Source organism: Oncorhynchus mykiss, chromosome 22 (genome assembly GCF_013265735.2).
Source record: "Oncorhynchus mykiss isolate Arlee chromosome 22, USDA_OmykA_1.1, whole genome shotgun sequence".
Classification (NCBI taxonomy): domain Eukaryota; kingdom Metazoa; phylum Chordata; class Actinopteri; order Salmoniformes; family Salmonidae; genus Oncorhynchus; species Oncorhynchus mykiss.
The window spans coordinates 37851569-37873723 of record NC_048586.1 but is presented as its reverse complement, the minus strand read 5'-3'; the positions used below and the strand labels follow the sequence as shown (position 1 = coordinate 37873723).

The 22155-nt window shown below is 41.8% G+C and overlaps 2 protein-coding genes across 16 annotated transcripts in view; one reads left to right on the top strand and one right to left on the bottom strand.

The window, feature by feature from the left end:
* Positions 1-12232, bottom strand: part of LOC110501832 (1-phosphatidylinositol 3-phosphate 5-kinase) — a 41377-nt gene extending 29145 nt beyond the window's left edge. For 3 of the 15 annotated variants that reach the window (XM_036959244.1, XM_036959245.1, XM_036959246.1), the window contains exons 1-5: positions 12081-12228; positions 8464-8648; positions 6839-7000; positions 6369-6395; positions 5654-5763 (exon numbers count right to left, since the gene is read on the bottom strand). In XM_036959244.1, the coding sequence (XP_036815139.1) occupies positions 5654-5763; positions 6369-6395; positions 6839-7000; positions 8464-8648; positions 12081-12136 (540 nt within the window). In that variant the 5' untranslated portion in view covers positions 12137-12228. Of the gene's footprint in view, positions 1-5653; positions 5764-6368; positions 6396-6838; positions 7001-8463; positions 8671-9525; positions 9607-11007; positions 11361-12080 lie in introns of those variants that run through there. The other 12 variants (XM_036959248.1, XM_036959254.1, XM_036959257.1 and 9 more) reach the window with 8 other exon arrangements.
* A 583-nt stretch (positions 12233-12815) lies between these two features.
* LOC110501831 (uncharacterized protein C2orf80 homolog) lies at positions 12816-21896 on the top strand. The gene is made up of 6 exons (XM_021579670.2): positions 12816-16857; positions 17239-17329; positions 17845-17922; positions 20757-20844; positions 21065-21177; positions 21451-21896. The coding sequence occupies exons 1-6, from the start codon at positions 16757-16759 to the stop codon at positions 21496-21498; spliced, it is 519 nt and encodes a 172-aa protein (XP_021435345.2). The 5' UTR covers positions 12816-16756; the 3' UTR covers positions 21499-21896.
* Positions 21897-22155: the final 259 nt, after the last annotated feature.

Here is a 22155-nt window from a genome sequence, read left to right as displayed (position 1 = left end):
AGGTACAATAACCAACAACAGTGTGACGTGAGGTACAATAACCAACAACAGTGTGACGTGAGGTACAATAACCAACAACAGTGTGACGTGAGGTACAATAAACAACAACAGTGTGACGGGAGGTACAATAAACAACAACAGTGTGACGTGAGGTACAATAAACAACAACAGTGTGACGTGAGGTACAATAACCAACAACAGTGTGACGTGAGGTACAATAACCAACAACAGTGTGACGTGAGGTACAATAACCAACAACAGTGTGACGTGAGGTACAATAACCAACAACAGTGTGACGTGAGGTACAGTAAACAACAGCAGTGTGACGTGAGGTACAATAAACAACAACAGTGTGAGGTACACTACACAACAACAGTGTGACGTGAGGTACAATAACCAACAACAGTGTGAGGTACACTACACAACAACAGTGTGACGTGAGGTACAATAACCAACAGTGTGACGTGAGGTACAATAACCAACAACAGTATGACGTGAGGTACAATAAACAACAGCAGTGTGACGTGAGGTACAATAACCAACAGCAGTGTGACGTGAGGTACAATAAACAACAACAGTGAGCCGTGAGGTACAATAAACAACAACAGTGTGACGTGAGGTACAATAAACAACAACAGTGTGACGTGAGGTACAATAAACAACAGTGTGACGTGAGGTACAATAAACAACAACAGTGTGACGTGAGGTACAATAAACAACAACAGTGTGACGTGAGGTACAATAACCAACAACAGTGTGACGTGAGGTACAATAAACAACAACAGTGTGACGTGAGGTACAATAAACAACAACAGTGTGACGTGAGGTACAATAAACAACAACAGTGTGACGTGAGGTACAATAACCAACAACAGTGTGACGTGAGGTACAATAACCAACAACAGTGTGACGTGAGGTACAATAAACAACAACAGTGTGACGTGAGGTACAATAACCAACAACAGTGTGAGGTACAATACACAACAACAGTGTGACGTGAGGTACAATAACCAACAACAGTGTGACGTGAGGTACAATAACCAACAACAGTGTGACGTGAGGTACAATAACCAACAACAGTGTGACGTGAGGTACAATAAACAACAACAGTGTGACGTGAGGTACAATAACCAACAACAGTGTGAGGTACAATACACAACAACAGTGTGACGTGAGGTACAATAAACAACAGCAGTGTGACGTGAGGTACAATAACCAACAACAGTGTGACGTGAGGTACAATAAACAACAACAGTGTGACGTGAGGTACAATAAACAACAACAGTGTGACGTGAGGTACAATAAACAACAACAGTGTGACGTGAGGTACAATAACCAACAGCAGTGTGACGTGAGGTACAATAACCAACAGCAGTGTGACGTGAGGTACAATAAACAACAACAGTGTGACGTGAGGTACAATAAACAACAACAGTGTGACGTGAGGTACAATAAACAACAACAGTGTGACGTGAGGTACAATAAACAACAACAGTGTGACGTGAGGTACAATAAACAACAACAGTGTGACGTGAGGTACAATAAACAACAACAGTATGACGTGAGGTACAATAAACAACAACAGTGTGACGTGAGGTACAATAACCAACAGCAGTGTGACGTGAGGTACAATAAACAACAACAGTGTGACGTGAGGTACAATAACCAACAACAGTGTGACGTGAGGTACAATAACCAACAACAGTGTGAGGTACAATACACAACAACAGTGTGACGTGAGGTACAATAACCAACAACAGTGTGACGTGAGGTACAATAAACAACAACAGTGTGACGTGAGGTACAATAACCAACAACAGTGTGACGTGAGGTACAATAACCAACAGCAGTGTGACGTGAGGTACAATAAACAACAGCAGTGTGACGTGAGGTACAATAAACAACAACAGTGTGACGTGAGGTACAATAAACAACAGCAGTGTGACGTGAGGTACAATAACCAACAGCAGTGTGACGTGAGGTACAATAACCAACAACAGTGTGACGTGAGGTACAATAAACAACAACAGTGTGACGTGAGGTACAATAAACAACAACAGTGTGACGTGAGGTACAATAAACAACAACAGTGTGACGTGAGGTACAATAAACAACAACAGTGTGACGTGAGGTACAATAAACAACAACAGTATGACGTGAGGTACAATAAACAACAACAGTGTGACGTGAGGTACAATAACCAACAGCAGTGTGACGTGAGGTACAATAACCAACAACAGTGTGACGTGAGGTACAATAAACAACAACAGTGTGACGTGAGGTACAATAAACAACAACAGTGTGACGTGAGGTACAATAAACAACAACAGTGTGACGTGAGGTACAATAAACAACAACAGTGTGACGTGAGGTACAATAAACAACAACAGTGTGACGTGAGGTACAATAAACAACAGTGTGACGTGAGGTACAATAAACAACAACAGTGTGACGTGAGGTACAATAAACAACAACAGTGTGACGTGAGGTACAATAAACAACAACAGTGTGACGTGAGGTACAATAAACAACAACAGTATGACGTGAGGTACAATAAACAACAACAGTGTGACGTGAGGTACAATAAACAACAACAGTGTGACGTGAGGTACAATAAACAACAACAGTGTGACGTGAGGTACAATAAACAACAACAGTGTGACGTGAGGTACAATAAACAACAACAGTGTGACGTGAGGTACAATAAACAACAACAGTATGACGTGAGGTACAATAAACAACAACAGTGTGACGTGAGGTACAATAACCAACAGCAGTGTGACGTGAGGTACAATAACCAACAACAGTGTGACGTGAGGTACAATAACCAACAACAGTGTGAGGTACAATACACAACAACAGTGTGACGTGAGGTACAATAACCAACAACAGTGTGACGTGAGGTACAATAAACAACAACAGTGTGACGTGAGGTACAATAACCAACAACAGTGTGACGTGAGGTACAATAACCAACAGCAGTGTGACGTGAGGTACAATAAACAACAGCAGTGTGACGTGAGGTACAATAAACAACAACAGTGTGACGTGAGGTACAATAAACAACAGCAGTGTGACGTGAGGTACAATAAACAACAACAGTGTGACGTGAGGTACAATAACCAACAACAGTGTGACGTGAGGTACAATAACCAACAACAGTGTGACGTGAGGTACAATAAACAACAGCAGTGTGACGTGAGGTACAATAACCAACAACAGTGTGACGTGAGGTACAATAACCAACAACAGTGTGACGTGAGGTACAATAAACAACAGCAGTGTGACGTGAGGTACAATAAACAACAGCAGTGTGACGTGAGGTACAATAAACAACAACAGTGTGACGTGAGGTACAATAAACAACAGCAGTGTGACGTGAGGTACAATAAACAACAACAGTGTGACGTGAGGTACAATAACCAACAACAGTGTGACGTGAGGTACAATAACCAACAACAGTGTGACGTGAGGTACAATAAACAACAACAGTGTGACGTGAGGTACAATAAACAACAACAGTGTGACGTGAGGTACAATAAACAACAACAGTGTGACGTGAGGTACAATAAACAACAACAGTGTGACGTGAGGTACAATAAACAACAACAGTGTGACGTGAGGTACAATAAACAACAACAGTATGACGTGAGGTACAATAAACAACAACAGTGTGACGTGAGGTACAATAACCAACAGCAGTGTGACGTGAGGTACAATAAACAACAACAGTGTGACGTGAGGTACAATAACCAACAACAGTGTGACGTGAGGTACAATAACCAACAACAGTGTGAGGTACAATACACAACAACAGTGTGACGTGAGGTACAATAACCAACAACAGTGTGACGTGAGGTACAATAAACAACAACAGTGTGACGTGAGGTACAATAACCAACAACAGTGTGACGTGAGGTACAATAACCAACAGCAGTGTGACGTGAGGTACAATAAACAACAGCAGTGTGACGTGAGGTACAATAAACAACAACAGTGTGACGTGAGGTACAATAAACAACAGCAGTGTGACGTGAGGTACAATAACCAACAGCAGTGTGACGTGAGGTACAATAACCAACAACAGTGTGACGTGAGGTACAATAAACAACAACAGTGTGACGTGAGGTACAATAAACAACAACAGTGTGACGTGAGGTACAATAAACAACAACAGTGTGACGTGAGGTACAATAAACAACAACAGTGTGACGTGAGGTACAATAAACAACAACAGTATGACGTGAGGTACAATAAACAACAACAGTGTGACGTGAGGTACAATAACCAACAGCAGTGTGACGTGAGGTACAATAACCAACAACAGTGTGACGTGAGGTACAATAAACAACAACAGTGTGACGTGAGGTACAATAAACAACAACAGTGTGACGTGAGGTACAATAAACAACAACAGTGTGACGTGAGGTACAATAAACAACAACAGTGTGACGTGAGGTACAATAAACAACAACAGTGTGACGTGAGGTACAATAAACAACAGTGTGACGTGAGGTACAATAAACAACAACAGTGTGACGTGAGGTACAATAAACAACAACAGTGTGACGTGAGGTACAATAAACAACAACAGTGTGACGTGAGGTACAATAAACAACAACAGTATGACGTGAGGTACAATAAACAACAACAGTGTGACGTGAGGTACAATAAACAACAACAGTGTGACGTGAGGTACAATAAACAACAACAGTGTGACGTGAGGTACAATAAACAACAACAGTGTGACGTGAGGTACAATAAACAACAACAGTGTGACGTGAGGTACAATAAACAACAACAGTATGACGTGAGGTACAATAAACAACAACAGTGTGACGTGAGGTACAATAACCAACAGCAGTGTGACGTGAGGTACAATAACCAACAACAGTGTGACGTGAGGTACAATAACCAACAACAGTGTGAGGTACAATACACAACAACAGTGTGACGTGAGGTACAATAACCAACAACAGTGTGACGTGAGGTACAATAAACAACAACAGTGTGACGTGAGGTACAATAACCAACAACAGTGTGACGTGAGGTACAATAACCAACAGCAGTGTGACGTGAGGTACAATAAACAACAGCAGTGTGACGTGAGGTACAATAAACAACAACAGTGTGACGTGAGGTACAATAAACAACAGCAGTGTGACGTGAGGTACAATAAACAACAACAGTGTGACGTGAGGTACAATAACCAACAACAGTGTGACGTGAGGTACAATAACCAACAACAGTGTGACGTGAGGTACAATAAACAACAGCAGTGTGACGTGAGGTACAATAACCAACAACAGTGTGACGTGAGGTACAATAAACAACAACAGTGTGACGTGAGGTACAATAAACAACAGCAGTGTGACGTGAGGTACAATAAACAACAGCAACTGTGTAATGGTGTGATGGGCTACTTGGCGTGATGGGCCAATGGGCTACTTGACGTGATGGGCTACTTGGCGTGATGGGCCAATGGGCTACTTGGCGTGATGGACTACTTGGCGTGATGGGCCAATGGGCTACTTGGCGTGATGGGCCAATGGGCTACTTGGCGTGATGGAGTAATGGGGTGATGGCTTAATGAGTTAATGGAGTGATGGCTTAATGAGTTAATGGGGTGATGGGGTAATGGCATGATAGATACCTGGCTCTTTCCCTCCATGATCTCCTTGAGTCTTTTCAGAGCAGTGCGGAGCTGAACAGCCGTACGGGGGTCGTGAGTGCTCAGGGGGGTTTCTGGTTTCCTACGGCCCTCTAGGAGCACACATGGTGCAAACATTCAGCATACACTTCATAAAACACACTGCACCTAACCACGCAAATGCTCCATTTTCATGCAAATGAAATGCAGAAAGGTAAAGGAGGGAGAGAGAGAGCACCTTCTATACCTCTCTAAAGAGACTGTAGGCTATAGTCCAATATGGGCTTGGAAATGTACAATAAAATGTCTACAAGGATTTACTTTTGATAATGGCAGGTTAGTTTAAAAAGGACTGCACAACGGCACAACAGAAGCTTACCGGTATATCAGTTCCATAAACTTGGCTCTAGTGAACAATTATGGTTCATATGAATACAATTAAAAACAGATACCGCAATTAAGTAAGAAACATAAAAGGGAGCATGTTAGTTCTTATATCATTATGCAAAAACACACAACTTTCCAAATATCAGTGTTGGCAACAAACCAACACGAGAAGGCACTTCATCGACACATGCCAAAATATATTTCAATCAACCAAACACACAAAACCACTCAGGTGCTTGGGTTAGCCAGCCACTCTGAAAGCAGGTTGTTAAAATCAGGCGCAAAACCATTTTGGAGATCTTCTCAAACACACAGTATAGAAGGCCCTCACCCTGACCCGGCCATAATGGCCAGTCCACTGCAAAAAGAAAAGACATACATCAGCGTTTTGAATGGATGTCAGGCTACTCACATCGTCCATTATTCTTAGCGCCTCTCTATGTAAAACTAATGTCAATGTCAAGAAGGTCTATCCTTCACAGCTATACAAAACAACTGTGGGGTAAAATAAGAAGTAGTCCAAACACACAGTCCATCCTCTCCTCTAAACTTGACTAGGGAGTCACCTCTTAGGTGTAATTACGACTAGTCACGTCAATTTGCTAAGGATGAAACTGATACTTTCACCATCATTGTCAGGTCAGAGATCATGCAATCAACTCAAAATGTAAACGTTTTAAAGAGCCACTGTTGGAAGAGGATAGGTTGGCTTACAACTGTGAAACAACTGCAGCACTGGACATACAGTGTATGTGTCCCTCCTGTGGCCCTAGTATGAGTAAGAATGTGTGTGTGTGTTACCTGAGGCGGTGGATGTTCTACGGAGCAGGTTGGGGTGTTGTTTGCTATGGGTCCCAGAGCCGTGGATGGAATGTGCTGGGCTGGTCCAGCTCCTACGCTCCCCAGTGGTTGACATCAAAGCCACATCCGGTTTCTCTGTCACCGAGGGAGGCCGCCCCTCCTCTGTACACACAGACCAATCACAACGGGTCATTTAAGGTCAATAAAGTTCATTGAAACATCATCACACCTACCCATGATGACAAAGCTGTGTACTTTAGTATGACATTTGGAGTCTTTATAAAATGCCATACTACAAACCATACCATACCAACCATACTACAAACATGACAATGCTTTATACATCTGTAGTATTCTTATCCAAAAACAACCTTTGTTGTGTTAAGTCGGTACTCCTATTTTAGCAATACAAAGATCACTTTAAATAAAATGAATATTTTAGTGTTTTAAAAAATATATAAAAACTGACATTTAACATTTATTTAACTAGGCAAGTCAGTTAAGAACAAATTCTTATTTACAATGACTGCCTAACCGGCCAAACCTGGACAACGCTGGGCCAGTTGTGCACCGCACGATGGGACTCCCAATCATGGCCGGTTGTGATACAGCCTGGATTCGAACCAGGGTGTCTGTAATGACGTCTCTAGCACTGAGACGCAGTGCCTTAGACCGCTGCGCCACTCGGGAGTATGTTGTGTCTAATAAGAGCAGCGAAACACGGCGACTGTATACATTGCTGTTGCTGTCAAGAACATGCTCTCTCTTCTAATCCAATCAGAATTGAATCGCCAATTATCTTATAATAACAGAGAAATGTAAAGAATATGAATACTGTGCATAGAATATTTGGTCCTGTTTTATTTGAAGTGCATCTTATGAAGGCTTCAATACCACTGCATACATGGGTCACAAATCATCTATAACTGTATTTCATGCCATATAAAAGATGAACAAATGTGAACAAATAAATTGATGATTATGTCACACAGTTATGCCACATTATGAATCTTTATAGAGCATGATATAAGATTATAGATGATTTGTGAAGCATCTATGTAGTGCTTATGAAGCCTATATGAATGTTTTATGATGTGAGCAGAGCTCTGCTGCCTTGGTGAGGGGCCTGCCAGTGAGGGCAGGGCCTGAAGAGAGGGAGACACATGATGGCCCATGTGGTTGAAAGGCCCCCTCCTGGCACCTAGACAATATTCTATCACATTACCTCACAAGACATGGGTTCTGATCTGGGCTGCATTCCGTTCCATTCTGCTTCCTCAAAGTAATTCTGACTGTAAACCAGGCTGGTAGTCAAGGCTACAGAAGTAACTTTCCCTGCATTCTAGGGGACAGTACATGAGCCTTGACTGTACAGTACTGCAAATTATAGGCTGCTATAGGCTACTCCACAGAATGAGAAATAACAAGAAGAGCAGTGTGACAAAACAACATTAAGTTATTAATTAACTTCCTTGTGGTTAATAGAGAATTTGCTGGATTCTGACTCAGTCACTGTCTTGTCTCTTCATCGTAATGCATAGGCTTACTAGAAGATGAACATTTAAAAAGACTGTCAAGTCAACCATCTCAAAACAATCTGTGTGTGTGTGAACTTGGTAAATTACCTTTATTGAAGCGGAACAGGTTGACGAAGGAGCTGTAGGCTGATCGGAGCGGAGGCTCGTCCTGCTCTGGAGTCAGGGGTTTGAAGTGTGTCAGGTGAGAAGGGCTGCCAGGGGAGATGGGAGGCTTCACACTGCAATCCAGCGTAGAGGAGGAGGATTTGTCCTCAGCCTCCATGTCACTGCTCCTGTTGGAAAGACAAATGATCTCTTGGTGAGACCAGAACATTGTGGTCACGTCATGGTGATCCTCTGCTTGATCGTGTGATAACAACTAGGCCTAAACAACTAGGCCTAAACAACTAGGCCTAAACAGTGCCATTGCTTACTTGACTTTTTATTTTTAATTTAAACCTTTATTTAACTAGGCAAGTCAGTTAAGAACACGTTCTTATTTACAATGACGGCCTACAAAAAGGCAAAAGGCCTCCTGCGGGCACGGGGGCTATATATATATATATATATATATATATATATATATATATATATATATATATGACAAAACACACATCACGACAAGGCTACAATTTCATTGATATTCAAACCATTACTTTTGATTAGTTTTACCTGTGGTTTGTTCTAAATAAGTCTTGTCCTCAGTAGTTTAACTGGGCTGTGAGTTGTTCGTTTGAAGCTGATACCTCAGCTATTTAGCGTTCAGTTCCTCTGTTTCTCCTTTCAGACACTTATCATCATACCCATTTTAGTCCCTTTCTTGTGAACCAACCCCATAAACAGAACTACTGTTCTTACTATTCCCCATGAAATGATGTTCCATCTTCTAGTGCAGTGAAACAACTTCACCACTTATGCTCGACTTCAATTGAATCTGTCACAGCAACAGCATATTATGCATAAACTTTGTTTATAAACTACAGTACTCAGAAACATTGTGATTTTATTTGACCATGGAAAAGAAGCGACTGCAAATATACAGCAATGCTGGTTTGATGGAATTACACCGATAGCTTACTAGGTAGAACATAATACTAAGGAACTGATTGAGTGCAAAACGTCCCAGAGTAGTAGTGGTTGTGTTGTGAACCGCATGTTTCTCAGGCTTACCCTCACAGGAGGCACATGATTCTTCTCACTCTCCCCCTACTTTGTAATAGAGCAAACAGGAAGGAAGGCAGAGGCATTAGCCTATAAGCAGAAAGGGAATAAAGTGGGATAGAATAGAATTTATTCGATTTGTGCTGAGCTTTTGACACTTCTAGAGCTTGGTTCTAAGGTTCTAACTGCAAAAAGGAGATTAGGAGATAACTGGCTTTAAAGATCCAAATCCTCATTGTTTTGAATGGTGTCAACAATTTGTAAGTTGTATTGTTGTGAACGTAACAACATGAATTTGGGTATTTAGAGTACTATAAAAGTAGAGAACATTGAACTGAACAAGGCTATTTGAGAGTAGTCCTTACGGTCCTTGCAAACAGTAGCATTGACGGACAAGAGTACAACTGCAGGCGACCCTACCACGATCCAGGAATGCAAACCAACACCAGTTTATATCTGTTTGAGTGTAAATACAGTACAACATGGTTATTTCTGTATACTGTCAAAGTCGAAACTAGTCATCCAATGTATATTTCTCTCTTCACGTAATGGTGTTCAAAGGCAAGAACACGTGATTTAGACTAGCCTACTTAGTTGATCATTTGTCCTATTCAAGTTAAGTCAACAACAAGCATCAACTACCACTGAGCTGAGGAACGTATCACTGCATAAATTCAGAACATGCAAATTAGACAACAAAAATACTGTTTGATAAAAACGACGGAATTTGTACTTGCAATAAATGTAGTATATGACTTTTGCTGTTTTCGTCATCAAACGAAGATAAACGGTTGCTCTTAACAGCAGTAAAATAAGTAGCAACGTTACCACTTGTGGAGGGATGGACCGGAGGAAAATGACAACCTCCCTCACCAGTATGTTTTCCACCATGTCATGTGACCACTAACGGTAAGACCTATAATGACAGCTGAGAAAGCTAATGCCGCGTTCACATGCTAGTCAGAACTAGGAAACTCTGACATGTCCGACTTGATACCTGGTTGTAGTTATACACATGCCGCGTTCAACCTCACACTGCTTCAGCTTAGGAGGCAACTGTGATAATGTGTATAAACTAGCTACATTTCCATACTGTTTGCGTATTGCTAATACTGCTAGCTAACTGACTATTGTTAAAAGTAACGTTAACACCTGTGGTAACAACTAACTAACGTTTGTTATCATCGCCATGCAAGAAGACAAACATAAATAAACCCACCAATAACCACTGCAAATAAGTACCATGCAGATCAAAATATATTAACTTAATTACTCAGATAGCTACAGTAGTAGCCGAACAGACTCTAAAGCTTGCCCAAGAATGTTAGCGTCTATGGATGGGGTACTGTACATCTCGTGAGCCAGCTTTCTGATTACATGTGCCTGGCGAATCAGTGAGCTAGCTAGCAAAATAGTAGGCCCACCGAAGTTAGATAACTGAAGGAGGAGTGAACGCTCAGAACTGAATTTCCACAAAATAACACTAATTACCTGTGTGTTGGACTCCTTGTACATCCCTGTAAGAATACAGTTAATGAGGTAAATTCCTGCGAAGTGGAGTAGGTACCCTATCTTCCCAAAAGCACAGTGACCCCCGAGCCAGACAGGACGAGTCGAGGGTCGATTGAACTGTTGTGATCACGAGACAAGGCTGCGCCCACTTCTTCTTCTTTGTTGGGTTTTACGGCAGAATGAAAATAACAGATCCCAAAATACAAAAATTATGTGGATAAAAATACTCAAATTGTACTGACTACCATGTCATCACTCAACAAGCTCCTTGCCTCTATGGTTAAAATCAATAATCCATGTCTGATCCCTACACAGGCTCAGGAGCCTGGGAGAGCGTCAAATCATCCCTGGCCATCCCTACTGCCTCTGATCTGGCGGAATCACTAAACACAAATGATTCGATTGTAAATTATATCTGAGTGTTGGAGTGTGCCCCTGACTATCCGTAAATACAAAACAAGAAAATTGTGCCGTCTGGTTTAATTAATATAAGCAATTTGAAATGACTTATACTTAAGAATATGTTTGCAATTACATGTACTTTTGATACTTTTACTCAAGTAGTATTTTACTGGGTGACTTTCCCTTTTACTTGAGTTATTTTCTATTAAGGTATCTTTACTTTTACTCAAGTATGACAATCGGGTACTTTTCCACCACTGGCTGTGAATTCCTGAAACCCCAGATACTTTACTGCAGCAGTCACAATAATATCCCATTTCTTTGACTTCCATGCTATTTGAGCAGTGCAGTTTATCACAGTTGTAATGAACTCCACAAAAAAATCCACTTTCTCTTAGTTGACAAACATTCACAATGGACTGTGGTGCATCCACAACCATCTATAAAACACTAGTTTCACTTTCTCAATTCTGACGACTTCATCAATTCACATGAAGATTATTTCAAGCACTTTCAGAAAACATTGACATTAGTGCGGAAACTTCAGTATAGCTGAGTCTGTTACTGGTGGAACATTGTTAGCTCCCTTTAATTTTGAAATAAATTAGTTTATTCAGAGCATTGCTTGAGTTAAGGCAAATGTAACCAACCTGGGCCTGGCTATTCTGTTGTTGAAGGCCCGGAGCCAGGAGCGCACAGAGTCCATATCTATGACAGCTGTCTCTCAATTGACTTCAAAGAGTGAATTAATTCTAAACAATAACTCTTCCAGTCAGCCCTTCTATAATACAACCATGATACATCGCAGCCTTTTGCTATGTGACTGTCACGTGAACTCAGTTCATAGTCATCCTTGACTGCCTCAAAGGAAATGAGTCATATGGGTTAATGATTCCGTGCTTTCAACTATTGACTGTTGAGTGGTTTGTAGTTATTCTTTATAGTATACAGTCTATGGGCCCATTACCAAACACAACAGGTGAGTATAGACGGGCTGCATAAACAAAGACCAAACCTTTTTTGACTAATTTTAAACACAGTGGAAAGCATGATTATTTTATGAATAATACAGTCTATCATTGTACACAAGTAACAGTATGATGTGTTTTATAGTGTATAAAAGGGGAATGCCGAAACTGCGCAATGCACACACTGTATTTGCAGACTCAAGCACAACCAGCTGGTGGGGTAGAGAGGGATTCTGAGCCCATCACTTTGAATAAGAAATAGTGTGATCTAAATTTGGCCCATAAACGGGTCACTTATTTAGAGGTGCTCTTCGTAACAGTATCAGTCTATTTTATCACAGACTTCAGTGCAAGTTTATGACATACAATCATGGTCATTGTTGACAAGTGAACTTCATATATCATTTTACAGATTCTCATCTTGAAAGGCCTCCAATGCAAAACTTTGGATCCCTTGGAAAGGACTGTGCATCTCTCCTCTGATGAAAGGGCTGTGGACCGCTGCCCTAATGAAAGGGCTGTGGATCTCTCCTCTGATGAAAGGGCTGTGGACCTCTGTTCTGATGAAAGGGCTGTGGATCTCTCCTCTGATGAAAGGGCTGTGGATCTCTGTTCTGATGAAAGGGCTGTGGACCTCTGTTCTGATGAAAGGGCTGTGGATCTCTCCTCTGATGAAAGGGCTGTGGATCTCTGTTCTGATGAAAGGGATGTGGACCTCTGTTCTGATGAAAGGGCTGTGGACCTCTGTTCTGATGAAAGGGCTGTGGACCTCTGTTCTGATGAAAGGGATGTGGACCTCTGTTCTGATGAAAGGGCTGTGGACCTCTGTTCTGATGAAAGGGCTGTGGACCTCTGTTCTGATGAAAGACATGTGGACCTCTGTTCTAATGAAAGGGATGTGGACCTCTGCTCTGATGAAAGGGATGTGGACCTCTGCTCTGATGAAAGGGATATGGGCCTCTGCTCTGATGAAAGGGCTGTGGACCTCTGTTCTGATGAAAGGGATGTGGACCTCTGTTCCAATGAAAGGGATGTGGACCTCTGCTCTGATGAAAGGGATGTGGACCTCTGCTCTGATGAAAGGGATGTGGACCTCTGCTCTGATGAACGGGATGTGGACCTCTGTTCTGATGAAAATGTAAGTCGTCTTTCAGCATTAAGGGAAAGGGAAAGGGGGATACCTAGTCCGTTGTACAACTGAATGCCTTCACCTGAAATGTGTCTTCCGCATTTAACCCAACTCCTCTGAATCAGAGAGGTGCAGGGGTCTACTTAATCGACATCCACGTCTGGTTATTGACAATTTTAAGAACTCACCTTTATTATTATCTTACAGAAAGCATGAATAAGATGGAGCAGCCAGTGGACAATACTTTGAAATCATCCCAAAAGAGAACATCCCAATAGTTCAGTAGCCTAAACGATGAGTGGTCAAGGATTTATTTCAACACTGGACTTGACTCTATCCCAGCAGTCTTGCCCTCCATTGTCTCCACAACTAATAATCTACAGCCCTCTGGTGCTGATAACGTTTTGGATCATCCAAACAGCTTAAAGATGGAGACCACATTGGAGAAGCTGAGAAGACCACCATCAACAATGACACAGAGATGGAGATTGCTACTGGGGACAACACTGCTGAAATCGTCACAGTGGAGACAAAGCCCAAGAAAACTGATAGGCCGAAAGAGCTGAAGACAAAAATCCCTTGTCTATTAGCAAAGGTTGGAAATAAGGACGGTGGCCGGGTTGGTGAGAATCTAGAGGTGAAGATGCGACGTCTTCCACAACGCCACGACACATGGACAACCCTACAGTGGAGAATGTAGAACACAGAGAAGAGGGTGTCATGAAGAACTCAGCCAGAGAGACAGAACCACTTGCTGTCTGCAGAAGGACTCATGTCTCCTCACACATCACCAAACAAAGAAAACCCACCAGAGAATCCCATAAAACAACACAAAAACGTTACAAAAAACTTTTAACCCAAGAACAACTTTTGTAGTCCCTCTCCAATCCAAATCCCATCGTAGTGTCTCACCTGACCCATTTCATGATTACCTTTTCGATTATCCTGAAGCTCAGAACTCTGTATTTAAATTAGACAGGGCAAACCCATTGGTCGTAGATGCCGCAGGGCACTAAAACTAAAGCTAAAGGTCACAAAAACTAAAGCTAAAGGTCGAAAGACTTTTGTGATATCACATATTGTGATTTCAAATGAGCCCACATCTAGAAAGGGCAAGAAAACATTCAGAGAAAGCAGTAAGACTAAAGCACAGCCTGTCATGGTGGACCATGAATTGCATATTGAGGCAGAAGATGATGCATTCATTCTGTCTCGGTCTATCATGGAAGAGGAGTCTCATTCTACTAAAGGGTGCACAGCCTATGTAGACATGGATGGCACACTGCCTGAATCCGGGGACACATCCTGCTCTTCCAGTGCTGCGAGACAGTCCACATCCCAGAGCAGTAAGAGACCTACCACAGTGAAGTGGACGTTTGTAGTCTCGGTGAACAGGGACACATCCTGCTCTTCCAGTGCTGCGAGACAGTCCACAGCCTGGAGCAGTAAGAGACCTACCACAGTGAATGGGACGTTTGTAGTCTCGGTGAACAGGGACACATCCTGCTCTTCCAGTGCTGCGAGACAGTCCACATCCCAGAGCAGTAAGAGACCTACCACAGTGAAGTGGACGTTTGTAGTCTCGGTGAACAGGGACACATCCTGCTCTTCCAGTGCTGCGAGACAGTCCACAGCCCGGAGCAGTAAGAGACCTACCACAGTGAATGGGACGTTTGTAGTCTCGGTGAACAGGGACAGCTCCTCCGCGAATAGTACAATATTAGACAATGCATTCAAAGCTGGGACCGAGAGATTGAAAGACATCAGACTGTTAAATAGCCATCAGTAGCCGGCTACCACCCTATTACTCAACCCTGCACCTTATAGGCTGCTGCCCTATTTACATAGACATGGAATCACTGGTCACTTAAATAATGGAACACTAGTCACTTGAATAATGTTTAAATACTGCTTTTCTCATTTACTCATGTATACAGTATACTGTATTCTATTTTACTGTGTTTTAGTCAATGGCTCTCCAACATTGCTCATCCTAATATTTATATATTTTTAACCCCATTCTTTTACGTTAGAGTTGTGTGTATTGTTGTGAATTGCCAGATATTACTGCACTGTTGGAGCTAGGAACACAAGGATTTAGCTACACCCGCAATAACATTTGCTAAATATGTGTATGTGACCAATAACATTGTATTTTATTTGATGCTTGGGCAGAAAAGCAGAAGTGCACTCCTAGTACAGTGTATGACTTTGTCACTGAAGAACAAACAAATGGTCAGGGATGAAAGCATAGTGGAGCATCTCACAGACCCAGATCACTGTCTAGCAGCTGGGCGCAAGACTACAGACTCGTTGTTCAAGAAACTCAGGCCTCTAAACATGCATGGTTGGCAACCCAGGAAACCTGCAGAATATTCTGAGGATCCTAAAAGGCTTGTGTGTTGAGGAGTAAACGCCCCCATTGGACTCAGGTGACCCCACTACAGTTGCTGCGGAGCAAAAGACCAAGAAAGCCAGGAAAGAGCAGAGTGCCAAATCAAAGAAGAAGAATGGAAAGAAGGAGGACTCCGGTTCCCCTGTGAAGCAGAGGAAAAAGAGAATGAAAAGTAGCAACACTAAGTGGTCGCTGTCTCAGGGTGGAGGTTATTCTTTGTCCAGTGAGGCTATGGAGAGCCAGGGTAGTACATATGGAGCTTTGTCCAGTGAGGCTATGGAGAGCCAGGGTAGTACATATGGAGCTTTTGCAACACAAAATGCAGAAGTGTAGCCGGTGGCGGAGCCCAACGTGTTGCAAGTCGTCACACACTCTGCCACTGAGGACAGCAGTGGAGCTTATGAAAGTATGTCTACATTTTGAAGCCCTCAGTCCAGACTTCAAAGGCAGCAGCTTTAAGCACCAGTCCAACCAGGGCCATAAAACCATAAGCAGAGACACTTTTGTGATGCCTACTAGTTTTAATGAATCCAGCAGAAATGGCAAGGCCTAAGTTTTTCCTGATTCCAAGATGATTGTGTCAAACAATTGATTTATCAGCCCCTTTTATTATATTAATGAAGGAATGAATACTTCAATAAGCCAACATGTAGATGTATAGTTTGATAATGTTTTTTAATGACTTGGGTCAATTAGCTATTGCATGGGTGTTCAACTCATCCTTAGATGACAGACTGTACCATCCAGCTAATTCACTGTATGGCTGTGTCATATTATGGTTAAGTGATGACCAATGCACCTCTCCTTTTGTTTCTAACATAATCTGGACCCGTGATGTTGGAGTTACTGACTGGAGTAGGCTGTTCAGCTGAGAGGATCGTGGTTTTATGTCTGCTCCCCTCTGCCTCTACTGTACACAGCCTTTCTACAGACAGGTGTGTTTTTAGGGTTCACTTGAAAGGTTGTTTGTGAATTTGTGCTACACTGCTATTTGGAGTAGTACTGCTATTCTTGGGTGTGTCCATTGCCGAGAATCCAGAATTTTGTATGTGTGTGGTGAGTACCGATTGCTTTACAATTAACGTCTTTCTTTGTAACAAATGTGGATTGAATGCATTGCTTCGAACGCCAATTTGATCATATCATTCCGGATTCGAATAAGATCCTATTTTACCAGGCACAGGCTACATAAAATATTACGTAAATCAACGGTGACCTACTTAGGTCAACATCTGATTTTGAAGATGAGTCGTGGAAAAAGGTTGCGAGGCCAAGGTTATAAATAAAACCTTGTTTGACTTTGTTGTTCCCTGTAGTGGAGTGGGTAGCCCAGGGTATAATGTGCAGTACCCCAACCTTCTTGAAAGAGAAGCAATGATCCTCTCTTCCTTCGCTGGGATGATCCTGGTGAGTAGCCGGGGAACTGAGGAAGACAGCATGCCAGGGGCTTGGGAGTCTAACACGGTTCAGTCTGTTGTGTCAACGACCCTTAGACCTTTCCATTGTTATTTAAAGTACGATTTACCAGTTTCCAAAGAGGCGTTTGGCAGAGTTGGGGAGTCTACTACCACGGCTCAGTCCATAGTGTCAATGGTTCTGGGGCTGTGTGGTTCTGGGGCTGTTGGAACTGAATCTGATGGTTGTCTGTTGTATTTAATATGAGCTTTAGGTTAACCTCCTCCCTCGTAACTACACAGTGAATCGCCAGTCTCCATAGCCTTGCTACTCTGCGGCTAAACTTTGACTTAAGTCAGGTGCAACAGTATATACTTTATATTTCAAACTGGGCAGCATTACCTAGTCCATGACCTTTCCCCTGGGTTGACTATGTAATTGGCCCTTTAGGACTACTGTGATTTAACTGTTACTAACTATATTCCCCCTCTGCTCTAACCTCTGTTCTGCTGTCCTCTCTGATCCAGAATAGCTTGCCTGTAGAAGACATTCTAGCTCTCTACAGCACCAAACCATCTGCCGCTTACCTCCACCAGCATTCCAAGGTAGACTGAGTTAAGAATGCTGCACATTTCTCTCTCCTAGTGTTAGACTAGCCTACTTCTAGTAGAGCCTACTCCTAGTATAGCCTACTTCTAGTAGCCTACTCCTAGTATAGCCTACTCCTAGTATAGCCTATTCCTAGTAGAGCCTATTCCTAGTAGAGCCTATTCCCAATAGAGCCTACTTCTAGTATAGCTTACTTATAGTATAGCCTACTTATAGTAGAGCCTATTCCTAGTATTGCCTACTCCTGGTATAGTTTAATCCTGCAGCCTAGACATGTAGCCTAATCCTAGCATACCCTAATCTTATAGCCTAATCTTATAGCGTAGTACAGCCTAATCGTATAGCCTCATTTTAAAGCATAGTATATCCTAATCTCACAGCCTAGTATAGCCTAATTTTATAGCCTAGTATAGCCTAATCGTATAGCCTAGTATAGCCTAATCTTATAGCCTAGTATAGCCTAATCGTATAGCCTAGTATAGCCTAATCTTAAAGCCTAGTATAGCCTAATCGTATAGCCTAGTATAGCCTAATCTTATATCCTAGTATAGCCTAATCGTATAGCCTAGTATAGCCTAATCGTATAGCCTAGTATAGCCTAATCGTATAGCCTAATATAGCCTAATCTTGTAGCCTAGTATAGCCTAATCGTATAGCCTAGTATAGCCTAATCGTATAGCCTAGTATAGCCTAATCGTATAGCCTAGTATAGCCTAATCTTAAAGCCTAGTATAGCCTAATCTTATATCCTAGTATAGCCTAATCGTATAGCCTAGTATAGCCTAATCGTATAGCCTAGTATAGCCTAATCGTATAGCCTAGTATAGCCTAATCTTGTAGCCTAGTATAGCCTAATCGTATAGCCTAGTATAGCCTAATCGTATAGCCTAGTATAGCCTAATCGTATAGCCTAGTATAGCCTAATCTTATAGCCTAGTATAGCCTAATCTTACAGCCTAGTATAGCCTAATCGTATAGCCTAGTATAGCCTAATCTTATAGCCTAGTATAGCCTAATCTTACAGCCTAGTATAGCCTAATCTTACAGCCTAGCATAGCCTAATCGTATAGCCTAATCTTATAGCCTAATCGTATAGCCTAATTTTATAGCCTAGCATAGCCTAATCCTATAGCCTAATTGTATAGCCTAGTGTAGCCTAATCTTATAGCCTAATCTTATAGCCTAGTATAGCCTAATCATATAGCCTAATCATATAGCCTAATCTTATAGCCTAATCTTATAGCCTAATTTTATAGCCTACTCTTATAGCCTAGTATAGCCTAATCTAATCAGGTGGCAGGGTAGTCTAGTGGTTAGAGCGTTGGGTTAGTAACCGGAAGGTTGCAAGTTCAAATCCCCAAGCTGACAAGGTACAAATCTGTCGTTCTGCAGTTAACCCACTAGGCTGTCATTGAAAATAAGAATTTGTTCTTAACTGACCTGCCTAGTTAAATAAAGGTGTTTTTTTTTTTTAAATAGCCTAATCTTATAGCCTAATTTTATAGCCTAATTTTATAGCCTAGTATAGCCTAGTATAGCCTAATCTTATAGCCTAATTTTATAGCCTAGTATAGCCTAATTTTATAGCCTAATCTTATAGCCTAATTTTATAGCCTAATTTTACAGCCCAATCGTATAGCCTAGTATAGCCCTAATTTTATAGCCTAATCTTATAGCCTAATCTTACAGCGTAGTATAGCCTATTTTATAGCCTAATCTTATAGCCTAATTTTATAGCCTAGTATAGCCTAATTTTATAGCCTAGTATAGCCTAATTTTATAGCCTAATTTTATAGCCTAATCTTATAGTCTAATTTTACAGCGTAGTATAGCCTAATGTTATAGCCTAATGTTATAGCCTAATCTTACAGCATAGTATAGCCTAATGTCATAGCCTAGTATATCGTAATTTTACAGCCTTGTATATCCTAATTTTACAGCTTTGTATATCCTAATTTTACAGCCTTGTATATCCTAATTTTACAGCCTTGTATATCCTAATTTTACAGCCTTGTATAGCCTAATTTTATAACCTAGTATAGCCAAATGTTATAGCATAAACCTACAGGCTAAACTTTTCTTAAGTCTTCAATTATTTTTTTTTTTACCTGTCTCCTCCCCTTCATCTACACTGTTTGACATGGATTTAACAAGTGACATCAATAAGGGATCATAGCTTTCACCTGGTCAGTCTGTCATGGTGTATAGCCTAATAATCCCTACAGCCTAGACATGTAGCCTAATCCTACAGCCTAGACATGTAGCCCAATCCTACAGCCTAGACATGTAGCCTAATCCTACAGCCTAGACATGTAGCCTAATCCTACAGCCTAGACATGTAGCCTAATCCTACAGCCTAGACGCATAGCTTAATCCTACAGCCTAGATATAGCCTATTCCTAATGTAGCCTAATCCTACAGCCTAGACGCATAGCTTAATCCTACAGCCTAGATATAGCCTATTCCTAATGTAGCTTAATCCTACAGCATAGACATGTAGCTTAATCATACAGCCTAGACATGTAGCTCAATCCTACAGCCTAGACATGTAGCCCAATCCTACAGTCTAGACATGTAGCCTAATCCTACAGACTAGACATATCTGTGTGGGAACAGAGTATAAGGGGTGTAAAATGTTGACTGAACATGTAGTTAGTAGGCCATCAGCCTCAGTGCAGTGTTATCTGGTCTGTAATGATCTGTGCTGCACTGGTGTCATGCAGTGCGACTCTGTATGTACACACTGTATGAATCACTGAATTATCAGACATTAATCAGCTATCAGATAGATTTTTATATTAAGGCTTTAAGACTTTGTCTGTTCCCACAGAGCAACATCGTTCATCCCTTTACCTTGTCCTACCACCTGTTTGCAATGCTGGGCTCGTTCAAGGCCGCGGACCACACCAGGAAGCATAGTATGTCTTTGTGTGTCTTTGTGTGTGTGTGTGTGTGTGTGTCAGCGCGTGTGTGTGTTCATCGAACACTACTATTCGTTAACACATCTCAACTATGCCAGTCTCCCTCTACCTCTCTCCCATCAGACTGTCCATTCCTTACTTGTGTTTACAGTATAAAACACATGATGTAAGAACCCAGACCCTGACCTGTAACTCCTCTGTGAACGCTCTCTTTCAGCCCAGAAGGTGAAGTGGTGGCTGTCTGTGCAGGGTAACGGAGGTGCTGCCCCTGCTGTACAGAGGGCCTTGGTGCAGTCCTCTTCCTCATCCACATCTAACACCTTCCTCAGTGTGAGTGGCACTCATAGACAAATATTATATTTGCATATTGTTTATATAAATCATTGGTGACATGCATGCCATTTCAGCCCACAAAGCTTATGTTTCACACTTTCTGGCTCTGAGAAGACTTTACATGTAAAGCAGTAGTGAATTTGACCATTTCAACAAACATTCCAACTGTGTTATCAAGTTGAAAAATACTGTTGGACGGGACTCTAATGCTACCTTGTGTTTTGATCTGGAACTCCTGTTTACTGTCCGTGTTTTCTGTCCCCTGCACAGGTCAGTGGTGAGTCCTTAAAGGAACAAACAGGGCATTATGAAGGATAACAAGAATCTCTACATGATTAAGGAAATTCCTATCCTGCGTTATTATACTGTTATTACAGGGTATCAGTCCTCCAGTATGTTTATCATATCACTAGTGGTTTCCTCTAAGTATCATTCTAGTGTGTTATCATATCACTAGAGGTTTCCTCTTAGTATCAACCCTCCAGTGTGTTTATCATATCACTAGTGGTTTCCTCTAAGTATCACTCTAGTGTGTTATCATATCACTAGCGGTTTCCTCTAAGTATCAACCCCCCAGTGTGTTTATCATATCACTAGTGGTTTCCTCTATATCTGGGTTTACCCATCTGTAAGGAATCAAATGTTTCACTACACCATATACATTACTGTACAATTAATGTACACTCTGTAACAAATAAATATGTATTGCCTATGTGGAAAGCAGGCATATGTCCTGTGTTAAAGTGTTAATTATGTGAATATGGCGGTATGAGATGGTGGAACAGGTGCCGGGGTTTGGACATGAAGCTAGGGGTTAAGGTTAAGCCGGGGGTGTGGACATGAAGCTAGGGGTTAAGGTTAAGCCGGGGGTGTGGACATGAAGCTAGGGGTTAAGGTTAAGCCGGGGGTGTGGACATGAAGCTAGGGGTTAAGGTTAAGCCGGGGGTGTGGACATGAAGCTAGGGGTTAAGGTTA